This window comes from Enoplosus armatus, chromosome 5, assembly GCF_043641665.1.
Source record: "Enoplosus armatus isolate fEnoArm2 chromosome 5, fEnoArm2.hap1, whole genome shotgun sequence".
Classification (NCBI taxonomy): Eukaryota; Metazoa; Chordata; class Actinopteri; order Centrarchiformes; family Enoplosidae; genus Enoplosus; species Enoplosus armatus.
The window spans coordinates 12,556,418-12,568,762 of record NC_092184.1 but is presented as its reverse complement, the minus strand read 5'-3'; the positions used below and the strand labels follow the sequence as shown (position 1 = coordinate 12,568,762).

General features: G+C 39.7%; 1 protein-coding gene across 4 annotated transcripts in view; it reads left to right on the top strand.

Moving 5' to 3' along the window:
• Window positions 1-4,261, top strand: part of LOC139285904 (muscleblind-like protein 1) — a 38,644-nt gene extending 34,383 nt beyond the window's left edge. For 2 of the 4 annotated variants that reach the window (XM_070906578.1, XM_070906577.1), the window contains 5 exons: window positions 96-246; window positions 1,458-1,493; window positions 2,379-2,470; window positions 2,832-2,905; window positions 3,929-4,261. In XM_070906578.1, the coding sequence (XP_070762679.1) occupies window positions 96-246; window positions 1,458-1,493; window positions 2,379-2,470; window positions 2,832-2,888 (336 nt within the window). In that variant the 3' untranslated portion in view covers window positions 2,889-2,905; window positions 3,929-4,261. The remainder of the gene's footprint in view (window positions 1-95; window positions 247-1,457; window positions 1,494-2,378; window positions 2,471-2,831; window positions 2,906-3,928) is intronic. The other 2 variants (XM_070906580.1, XM_070906579.1) reach the window with 1 other exon arrangement.
• The last annotated feature ends 8,084 nt before the right edge of the window (window positions 4,262-12,345 follow it).

The following is a 12,345-nucleotide window of genomic DNA, read 5'->3' as shown; positions in this document are numbered from 1 at the left end:
GAAATTCTTTCTTCTCTCTGTCCTGAATGTCACTGCTACCATCCTTTGATTTCCCTCACTCCCATCCCTTTATTTTGGTGTTGTCCCCTCATCAGGGGCTCCCTCCTGTCTTGCCTCCTTTACCAAAGAGACCTGCACTTGAAAAAGCCAACGGTGCCACCACTATGTTCAATGCTGGCGTATTCCAGTACCAACAGGCCCTGGCCAACATGCAGTTTCAGCAGCAGGCTGCCTTCATACCATCAGGTAAGGCCTGAACCTTCTTTAATCCATGTTGTGTTGTGGCTGTTGTCCCATTGCTATTGGCTGTCAAATCACATGTAGTTTCTCACAAAATTCCCTGACTATGTGTTGGCATCAGCAGTGAATGGCTGAATGAGTGTGTGATTTCATTGTTGGTGAAAAGGTGGAACCTGCATGGACTTAATTGCACATGTATGTACAGCATGGGTGTAGGTTTAGTGTCAGGGAGACAGGGTTGTTTTGTTAAACTATGGCTGCTGTTTTCTGAATTTATAGGTATTTAGTATATCAACTCAGCAAACTCTCATTGTGTTAAAAATGATCTGTGTATCTGCCCTAATAATGGTTGTCTATATTCTGTTAATAGTATTATTGGTATTAGTATTACTGTATTAATGGCTTAACCCCCCTGAAGAGATTCATGGATGCAGACCTGAAAGTAATAACATATTTGCATCTTTAACTACATGTCAAGTCTTGCATAAACAGCACTGTCCTTTACTGCCTCGTCTTTGATTCATGATCTATTTTGGCTTCTTACGTACAGTATGTCTGCATATATAGCACACACACAGGTACACACAGCTTATTTTAACGGCTCTTCTCTGGCCACCACTGCATAGTCATTTTACACTGTGTCCCATATTCTCGTCTGACAGCCTAAGAATAGCCTGCCATCGATTCCCCTCTGTGAGAGATTGGGATACTCAGATCCTCATAAGTCCCACGCTATTGGACTGTCAGGTCACTGCAACACACTTTTAGGACTCTGAAAGCAGGTCATTCGAAACCACGACGGTGCAAACAGCTGTTATGCTGCTGACAGGAAAATGGGACCGCTGGTAGTGTTTAATCGGCCCTTCCATTTAATGGAGCAGTGAGAGTTGAACAGTGAACTGGGGCTAGACAGGCAGAGTATGAAGTTCTCCACAACTGAACTTTATATCTCATGTACATGCTTCCTATGCTGTGCAATATGTGTGCTCGCAGCCACTGTGATGTGTGCAAAGGAATTACTATTTAGTGTGATTATTAATAATCTACATAATCAGCTATATAGCCATTGTATTGAAGCCGGTAGGTTAATATATTCATATTTTGTTCATACCCAGTTTGAATCCAATATGTCTGACTTTATAACACTTGTAATGGGTTTTCTTGATTTCTTCTCCTCCCTATTCACTCCACTCCCTGTTGCAATGCATGATGGGCAGGCTCGATATTGTGCATGACACCTGCAACAAGTGTTGGTAGGTGCCAGCTTTCCTTACTGATTATCTTTGAGCCCATTTTATTTATCTCACATGTCATTCAACTCACCACATAATGTGAGCATATTCTCCATTTTGTGAATTTAGACTTTGACATTAACCCAAACCGGCATAAGTAGTCTCTTCTCAATGCAATCGACAGTGTGGCTTGTAAAACCTGAAATGCAATTTTTGATTTTGAATTTAATGTGTAATTTCAATTGGAGGTTATGTGTTTTTTTATACTCTGCAATACATCTTTGTGGTATGGAATGAACCCCTTTTTTGCTCTGTCACAGGTCTATCTGTCACCTAATGCTTGTTGCAGTTCAAAATCCTCCTTGCTTCATTATACTTCCATCCCAAGCTCTCTAACCTCTAGAGCACCTCATTATACTGTCTGGTTATACGTGCCATATAAACATGAGGAGTTATTTTTGGTAGTGACAGAAGGGGTAGATGTAGTAGTTTTTGTTGTAAGTTAAATGTTTGCATTATTTCTAGTAGTAATTGTAGTGTTATTGTAATTTTCCTTTTTCAGGGAGGCAAAAACTAATTAACTATGCTTTTCAGTATGAAGGCCAGAAGAAAGACTGTATAAAAATACTGCCATCTGGATTTATATTTTGCTCTTCAAATTTGCCAATTCTCTGAAGTTGTTTTTTTTTCTTTTTCCACTGCATCTGTTGCAATTTCTTTACTCAAATTGGTGGAGTAATTGTTAAACAGAACAGTAAATATCACTAGAAAATCAAATAATAAGCTATTCTAAACTATTTTTCTCATGTTTATTAGCATTCTATAGGCAGACGTATAAATGAAGCGTTAACATGAAAAGCTTTAAATCTGCTCTGGTTCAACTGCTGTGTGATCTTTCCCTCCAAGTACCCATGATGCACGGTGCTACTCCAGCCACTGTGTCTGCAGCCACCACATCTGCCACAAGTGTTCCCTTTGCAACCGCAACAGCCAATCAGGTTTGCTCCTCTCCTGCCTCCTCTCTCTCTCCCTCTTTCCACTTCCGGTATCAGCTTTAACTTCTCAGCATCTGTTAGTTTATTTATTTTTTAATCTTGTGATTCCCACGTGCCTCTTAATGAAAAATGCATGGATGGTGCACAAGGCTCATCTCTGATCTTTGCTAGCTTTTCAGAGCACCTGATACTGTGACTATTTAGATAATTACAATGCTTATCTTTATTATCAATGTAGGTTGAAGTGCTGTTTGTCCTCAGTTCAACTGATCTGTCTCCCTTCTTCTTTGTCCCTCTGTTAATTTTTTTACGTCTTTGCCTTTCTCCCTCTCCCTCTATTTCTCTCCTTCCCCCTCTCAATCAGATTCCAATAATATCTGCAGACCATCTGACTAGTCACAAGTATGTGACCCAGATGTAGGAGTCTCAATCAGAACAGTATGTACTGCACCTCTTTCGAACATCTCACACACTGCATTTAGACCAATACTGTCTGTTACCTTTCAGCCAAACATCTTTGAAACTGTTGAAGAATGAAATTGTGAAGGATTTGCCATGACTGCTTTTTTTGCAGCTGACAAAGTTGTTTATTCAGACAGTTAACATCCTTACTTTTGCAAAATCTCTACCACCCACGTCATTGAAGTAATGTAGAACTTAAAGTAATAGTTTGACGTTTTGGGAAATACGCTTCTTTTACTTTCTCATGTGCTAAATATGAAGCCACTGTACAGGAAGCAGCCAGTTAGCTTAGCGTAGCTAGATATGTAAAAATGACAATTTGTGGTTTACAGTTATGCATTGGGACCATTTCTTGGTTAGGCCAGTGACTCCCTGGGGTGGAGGAATAGCAAATAAGTGCATTTCCCAAAATGTCAAACTATTCCTTTAAGTGAGAGTTTGCCAAAAATAACTAGACCACTGTAGACCATCAATTCCGTGCTCCCCTGATTCCCTACTGATTTTTGTCTGGTTTTGTGTCATGTTCTCTGCACAACTTGGCGAGGTCAAAATAGATAATACATAATTAATTATGTAACATTATAAAAACACTAAAAATACATGATTTGCTTGTTCAAGGAATTATATTCATATTGGACAATTCTGCACCTCTCGATTTATGTCCAGCGCAGGAAGTACTGTGCTTTTTATCTGGCGAGGCAGAACATGGAGGTGTGGAGGTGGTGGATCAGCATGTAGTTCATCTGACTTTCACATAGGAGACCTGAGTTCACGTCTACTCACTGACCTGCAATTACCCTCCTGGTCAAATTCTTATTAACTGCAACCAGGTGGGGAGGCGAGGCTTTATAGGAGGCGAGCCAATAGAGTTGAAGCCTTTCCTGTGATGTGAAATCAGGATTTGATTTCAAGACAATAAGGAACGTCTAATCTTTGTCACAGCTTGTCCTCTCCCTTCACATCTGATTTCCTGTGTTTTTTTCCGAAACATCTTTCCAGATGGAAACCGGAGCGTGCTGGTGTCGAGTCCAAGATTAGCGGTCACCCCTCATGCCTATAACATCAAGAGCAAAACGGAGAACCAAATCTCAACTTGGTTTGGAATAAATCTGCATGTTAACATAGGAGGCACAGTTTGTTAGGATTGTTTTCATGTGTACTTCATGCACACTATTACACAACAACAGAAAAGAACATCATTTGCATTAAAGACTGCCTTTCGCTCTGTAGAGGCTACTTACCTTTATTCACCGGACACACTTTGAATGTTAACATGAGGTAAATATGTGGAGCAGTCATCAAAAAAATCGACTGGATTGGTACGTCCATTGACCAAGACTCACGACTTATGTTTGTTTATTGGTTGTTGGTCTTTAACCTAAATGTGTTCATTTGTTTACACAGAGGTGCACCTTGTATTTCAGTTGAGGTGAAAGAAACGGGAAATCTGACTGAATCACACATGCATGCACAATGATTTTTGTTCATGATTTTATTTTGTTAAACCAGTGATAAGGGAAATTACACTCAGAGGCAAAATAGCAACTGAATGTCTGTGAGGTGTCTTTCAAACCTTTGTAGCCTACCTTTCTATCTCTTAAGCACATGTCTTTAACCTTGCAGGCATCCCTGTAAAGTGCCATACATCTCAAAACACATGAATGGTATTTAAGCAGTGTTACAAAGCGTTCAACTCAACACTTCCCTTTAACATGTCTATTTTCTCTCTTTGGACAGCATGTAGTGTCCAATGTCGTGACCTGTCATTACCTGTGATTCCCAATAGCATCACAGCTGATTAGATTACCCTCCCCAGATTGTCCGCTTTACTCAAATGTTCTACTGAATGAATAGCTTCTTTTTTCAGTTGGTTAGACAGGAAACGACAGATCTCTCCATGACCATCAAGTCTATTGACTCTAAAAGTCAGATGGGGTGAATGTGGGGTCTTGGCCTGCATGAGAGACCAAAGACTCTCCTAATTATGAAGATGTTGGGATGAATAGCTTTGAAACAACAGGGCGATCAGTTGGTATCCAAACTGCTGTGAGACAGAAGCAACTGTTGATGGATATGTGATTTGTATGACACGATTTGTTTTTCATTTGTATGGTTATGCATATTTCAAGGCAAATCGTTAAAAGTAGAGTCAGTGTAGTGTATATATAGTCTGACATATTTAAGAATATTTGTTTAATATGTCTACCTGGGAACTGTTTTCAGATAGTCAGCCAAAGTCTTTTTGTGTCACTGTTATTAGATATTGTGGGTAGACTAGGACAACATTTTTAAAAAAAAAAATGTGTTGGCCGCGTTAGCGAGCCCAAAGAAAGATCGGGTGTAAAGAGTAGATCTCTAGAACTCTTTGTTTTTGTTGTGTTCTGGGTGTTCTTCAGGCATATTTAATTGGTGGATAGTACAGGGAAAGTGGCAAGAATATAAACGATTGTATTACTCATCCAAAGCCTTAGAATGTACCATCGGGTCAGCACAATGCAACATGCCATTTTGAACCATCCAGTTGCCTAATCCACGCCATATTAACACACACACACATACACAAACACACACACACACACACACACACACACACACACACAGAGCACTATGTAATTGTCACTTTTTTGTCAGTGTTTTCTTAACTTTCTCGTAGTTTTTCTTCAGATGAGGAGTGTTTTACTTTATTTTGTTTGGATGATATTTTGATATTTAGTTCTGATTTTTAGTTTTGCTTATTATATTTATCTTTCTTATAATGAACATAAGGTAAACGTGTGTGTTTGTGTGTTCCTCATGCACAGTTTCCTGAAATTCCATGTAATGTTAATTTTAGTATGATTATGATTGTAAACTCAATATTTTCTACGTTATGCATATTGTTGAACTGTATGCATATTGTTCATTTCTCTAGTCCTTTTTGTGTTCTTTGAACAAAGATGTTTTATATGAGTATCTAACAGTGATGAAATAATAGAACAGAGAGGCTAAGTTGTCACTGTGGCAACCATCGCCGATAACCGAGTAATATTTTAATGATTGTAAGGTTTGTAACTAGTCATATAAGAAAAAAAATACTATTATAAAAATCTAGTTCTTAGATGTTTAGAGTAAAGATGTTATTTTCTACTGTATCCATTTCAAATAGTAACTATTGTTTTAATATTTTTACTCTCCCTGGAAATTGGGCCATGTTGGAAAACAAGCTGCATATTTGATCACTTTTGTGGGGGCGTTGCTGGCGGGGTCAGGTGAACGCGGTGAGTAGGGAACTGAGTCTGCACACTCATGTCTTACTTAGCCAACTGCAAACAACAAGGGTGGGGTGGGGAATCTCGAGGCGATAAAGGTGATAAAGGTTGACTTTTTTGCACTTCTGTACATAGTCAAAAAAGAGAGAATCATGTATATTGAGATCTTATTTTGAATAAAAAAAAAATAATGTCTATAATGACAAGGAATTTTGCTAGGATAACAAAAAAAATCTTATGAAAGGCTGAACAAAATTGCTTGCATCAAAAGGGCACTGAGTTCTCACTCTCCGACCCCTTTCAGAAAAGGCCAAGTGTTGCTCTTCTTTTTTGTCAGCAGCTTGTAGTTTGCCAGGTAACCTTCCGGAGGAGGCGTCCACTACCCTCCAGCGTAAGGGCCTGACTGGGTTTGTCTGGTCCCCTAACCTGCCTGTACTGACAGGTCTGTGTGTCATGGCCACGCCCTCCCAGGCCCAACCAATCACAACACGTCCTGTCTCTTTACTTTACTCGGAGAGGAATGCATGTTAAAGGAAATACATATACCGTTTAAAAAAAATCACAACAGTAATATTGAATAAGAAAACATGTTACACAGAAAGATGTATTTACAGTATACAATATTCTATCAATGTAATGGAATAAAATATATATAAAAAAATACAAAAATAGAATAGTGGTTTATTTAAAAAAAAAAAAAAAAGATTCCTGAGAATATACTCACTAAAGTTTTACCACTTGGAGAGTTAAAATACATGCAACACAAACACCATAGCTATAAGTATGTTCTTTATGTTTATGTAAGCTGTGCTTCTAGTAGATGAAACTGACCAAACAGGAATGTAGTTCAACATCAGGCAGAATTCAAGAACAATTTCAGATTGAAATGCTGTTTTGTGGTTTGGTCAATAAGTCGTTAGTTTGAAATTTTGTCCTGATCGTCTTTGTCATCTCTCATCTCCTACAAGCACGCATGCTTACATTTATGATATAATGTAAACTGAACTTTTTTTTGTTTGTTGTTTGTTTTCTCTGCTTGTAGTGCTAATATGATGTATTCTGTCTTCTGCTGCAGTTTGTTTCTGCTTGTTTTACTGCCCCAGGCCCCCTGAAAGGATGTGTCATGTTTGCATGCCGGCCACCTCCCCTGAAAAGCACCTGTAGAGAAAACCTCTGATTGTCGCAGTCTAAAGCCATAAAATATAATCTCATCAGAATGAAATGAGTGTGAAGAAACCAGGAGTGAAACAGAGGTGGGAAATTGTACCTTCTGAAGCTGGAGGAATGTGTTTGCTGGGGTTTTTATTAACTACAACATCATGTAATAATGAATGTAGCTAATATAACCTGTGGTGTGCTGTGCCAACTCTGATGGATGTGTCTGGTTAAGAAAAAAAAAGGTTCTTGACACATTATTTCTGGGGGCCTGTATTGCTCTATTTGATTCTTGCTGTTATGAATAAAAAAATGTAATAAAAATTTACAAACGAACTGAAGTGAAGTAGAATTTGCTTAAGACACATTATTTCATATATATGGGGAAATAGCTAAAGGTTCTTATGTCTAATTGGAGTAATAACTCCATATATGTGTATTTTCCAAAATAATTGATTATATCAATAAAAGATTGATACCACTCTCATATCTTAAATGTGACGCTGCAGCCGGCAGCCATTTAGCTTAGCTTAGCACAAAGACTGGAAACGGGGAAACAGCTAGCCCGGCTCTAACTAAATCTATCTATCTAAAACATCCTACCAACCCCTCGAAAGCTCACTAATTATTATGTTACATCTTGTTCGTTTCATCTGTACAAAATCAGAGGTGTAAAAATGACATGTTGTGGTTTTTACTATTTCTTTGGGGTTCATATCAAAGTTCATTTTGAGTGATGATTTTATTTGATTGAGTCTCGCTATAGTTAACCATAATTATTCATGTTCTTTTTAATAATCTGTATGCAATCTCAATTTCATTCTGATAAAGGTTTAGTTATTCACCATAAAAGCACCTCTTTTGTCAAATATATCTAGAGTTATCTTGCAGTAACTCTAATAATTACACTTACTCATAGTGAGCATAGTTATCTATCATGTCCAACATGTTACAGATATATTTTAAATGTTTTCATTGCACTCAGTGACTCCGAATCAATATTGTTATTCATTAAAATCCGATTTCAGATATCTCTAGATGTGACACATCAATTTGTCCTACCCATTGAAGCTTCTAATTAGGAGCAAAGATTTTAATTGAGATAGAGATATGTGCCTCGTTTCTTTGAGAAACGTGCCGATACGCCGATAAAGCCTGAATGGGATTTTTATGAGTGGGGGGAGGAATACCTTGAAATGTTGAAGTAATTCATTCGACTATAATAGCATATACACACATTAGAGAGGAGACAAGGTTCCTGTCAGTATTTTAGCATTTAAAATGATATGAAATATCTTACATTTAAGTCCACCCCTGGTTCACTGACGCAGGTGCTTTCAGTTCATGTGGCTGATTAGACCTCAAGTGCAGTCTGTGCATGTCCACACAGTCCTGAAAAGACGTCTAGTCAGCCAAAACAATTGAAAACACCTGTGCAGGTTTGCAGGGGCTTCACAGAAACCAGCAAAGCAAAATAAAAACCACGCTGCTTGTTCAAAGATGTGATGCTCAGTGCAGCCACCAGATAGCACCATCTCTTTGTCGATGGGGGTTCACAGTTCAGCAGTGGCGGCTCAATGTAGAAAACTGCTGTCACCTGTTAGTCCACCATTGGAGCTATGTGTACATTGAATCTTTGGATATGTATTCATTAATTATTAAAGTATTTGAATAGGCTGAGATTATTGTTCCTGATGCTTTGTCTAATGAAATAATATGGACAGTCATCCGGGAAATGAGACAGACAGATGGTTGGGTGGATGGATGGAAATTAACCTCTGAAACTTGGATGCAGTGAGCTATCGGAGGGTTTGCCAACACACTGCTTGAGTTGTTGTGGAAATGTTGATGAAGCCAGCATTAACAGGAAGCTGCAGGCCATTAACCCTCACTCACTGATTTCTACATCAGATTATCTGCCTGAAATCATTAAATTACCTTGAATTACAGAAAATTGTGGATGATTATTGTGGTTTTGTTCCACTGTCTCTTTTCCACATGCAGTCTCCATCTTATCTCTCTTCCCCTGTCTTCTTGCACAACTATTTTGTCTCTCTCTCCCCCTTCACTCTGTTATAAGCTTCCTTCGCCTTGTCTCTTCCCCTCAATCGTTTCCTCTGCATCTCTTTCCCTCCCAGCTTTTGTCCTTCCTTTCCTTCTCGGTTCTCTCTTTCCTCTCCCTCCATCCCTCTGTCCGCAGGCATTAGCGGCAGACTGTGTCGTGTGGAGACTTAATGAAGCAGTGCTGATCCAATAATGGCAGCTTCTGTCGCCCGCCTCACAAACTATGATGTACAACCTCATGTCGGCAACGCGTCATGAATCTCACTTACCACTGCCCCCTTACCATGCCTAGTTTTTCAATTAGGCTCTTCTTAAAAACAGCAAAGAAGGCTGAACAATGTGTGAGAGTGTGGGTATAAAAAGATTGCACCCCCAGCCAAGTTGTGGGGGAAAAAGAGGAGTTGCACTGTGAGCACTTAGCCGTAAGTGTCCATTAATACACAATAAATGTCATTTAATGAATTGCTTCTCAGGGGAGGAAAATGCTGAGAAATACAATAGAAATATAAACACTTTTTTGGGCATTATATACAGACAAAACAGTGATGTGGGATGTCTGTTCAAGCGAAGCGTTATAAGCAGTTAAATTTAGTGTTTTGTTTTTTTTAACTGACCCCATGATGGACTACAGCTCTGATCTCATTATCGAGGCAATAATGAAAAAAGAGGGAGGGAGAGGAAGAGAGTGGGAAGCCGAGCGACAGAAAGAAGAGAGGAAGAAACAACAAGAGGAGCCGAAATGGAGCACGAAGAGAAGGCGATGGTGGCAGACGTGTCTTTAAATTCATTGAGTGGTAGATGTGGCAGGAGGTGCAACAGTGAGATGCGAGTGCATAAAGAAACAATGGTGATGTGTTTCCTTTTGAAATCAGAGACAAACAACACCTCAGAGGGGTTTTATGTGCAAACAGAAAGAGACGAACAGGTAATTCCAGGGTTGATACATGATGATCAAAACAATAGACAGCTAGATTATCATCTTCTTCACTCTTTGACACCTTTATTTCAAAGTAATCACTTTTATTATTTTCATGCACTGCCATCCCCACCATGGCTTAAACGCTGTTGCTGTCTCTCCCTCACTGTTATCTGTCTGCTGAGTCACCGCTTGACTTTCACTGAGTGCTACTCGGAGCACGGCTCAAACATCCAATTTTCTCTAGGGTGTACGTGGGACTGTGTGTGCATGTGCATGAATCCAGGTGTATGTGATTACAGTGAGTGTGTTTGTGTGTGTATGTGTTTACAGTAAGTGTTTTCCTGTGCTGATGGAAAGAGAGAGTGGGAGTAGCAGCCAGGTTAGTCTAATCACGTCTCCTCCTGGAAGAGGAGAGGTATCGATCAGACCGGTTGAAGTCCATCATAGAATTTAACACCAACATCAGTCTGCTGTGCTGTCAATAACAGGCCTGCGTTTTAGTTGTGTTTTTATGGAGTCATGTAACTGAATCCCAATTGTCTGTTCCATTTAGGCTTGGCTACCTTTTTCTTTTTCAGCTTCCTTGTACCATATAGCAACGTCTACTGGATGTGCCAGCCTTTGAAAGTTGGAAGCGACACAATTAGTTTTGGCCGCTGTGAGGCTAGACCAGAGAAGGTGTCGCTAAGCTAAATAGCCACCTTCAAAAGGCTATACATTTAGAGACAGAGACGTTCAAAAGAGGGAGCCTCTCACTTGGGGACATACTGTTACTGTAACTTCTTTCTTTTCTTTCTTCATTGTAGAAAGCTTCATTGACCGTCAACCACGCGATGACCACAAGAGGGCAACAGTCTGTTACTATTCATCATTCTCCCTCCATTGGGATCGCCATCAATCCGACAATATATAAAGCTGTGCACGTGGCAATTGTTCTGGTGGTTTTTAAACCCATTTAAGGCTGTGATGCTTCCTTCATGCTGACAGGCAAAAGTTGGAAAATGCAGCAATAAGTGCTCCTTTGTAAAAGGACTGACATGTATTGACTTGACATGTATGTCCTGTTTCGTAATCTAAATGGCAATTTAATGGTGCAGCAGATAGTTGAACTACAACCTTTAAACCACAATCAGAACACCATGTGGCATTTTTAAGTGTGTTATGAGCTTGAGGCTATACCAAACTTCAGTGACAGAATTTACAGTTTACTGAATATCTAAGCTATTAGATAGCGGGAGAAGAACAAGTCAGGGGGTACATAACAACTGGCAGCGCATTTTGCTGACAGAATATGGGTCATACAAAGAGGGCACTGAGGGCACAGCTGTACCCAGAGATGAACAGCCACTATTCACATGGTGACAGGATGTCCCTCGGCGTTACATGTAGCACACAAAGACAGGAATAACGGAAAGAGATATGAGGTCAGGGAATGCACGATGTAGGTCCCAACATACTGTGCGATATTGGTTATTGTGAGGTAATTATCCAGTCATTTGTCTTTAACGGACTGTGGTGCTATTTGAGGATGAATGAAGCAGCAGTGGGGGAAATTGACTGAGAATGAGAGCTGTACAGAGAGAGACAAAGCCTAAAGAAAGATCCCACTGTGACACCAGAGCCCACAGGAAGAAAGAGGGGAAAACAATCTGTTGTAACAGCTGTGGTGTAGGCTAATCTTCATCTTTGTGACAGGGCTCTGTGGACAGCTAGGAGGATGAAGTGAAGAGTCACATGAGTGAGGAGCCACAATGGATTCAAATCAACTCTGTCACAGCATCACCCTCCAGATTGTGAAGGTGGGGAGGGGAGAAGAGGGGAGAAGAGGGGAGGTGGGGATCACCATTTCAGTCCAAAGACAAACTATTTGAAGCTCTATTATAAATTTGCATTTTGGAGTAGAGTGTAAATCAGTATGTCGCTCGTGTATGTGTAATACCGTTAATCCATCCTTCTCATTAATGAGTTTCCTCAACAGCTCCTTCTCTCTTTTTCTACCTCACTCTTCCTCATCTCGTCCATCTCTGCCA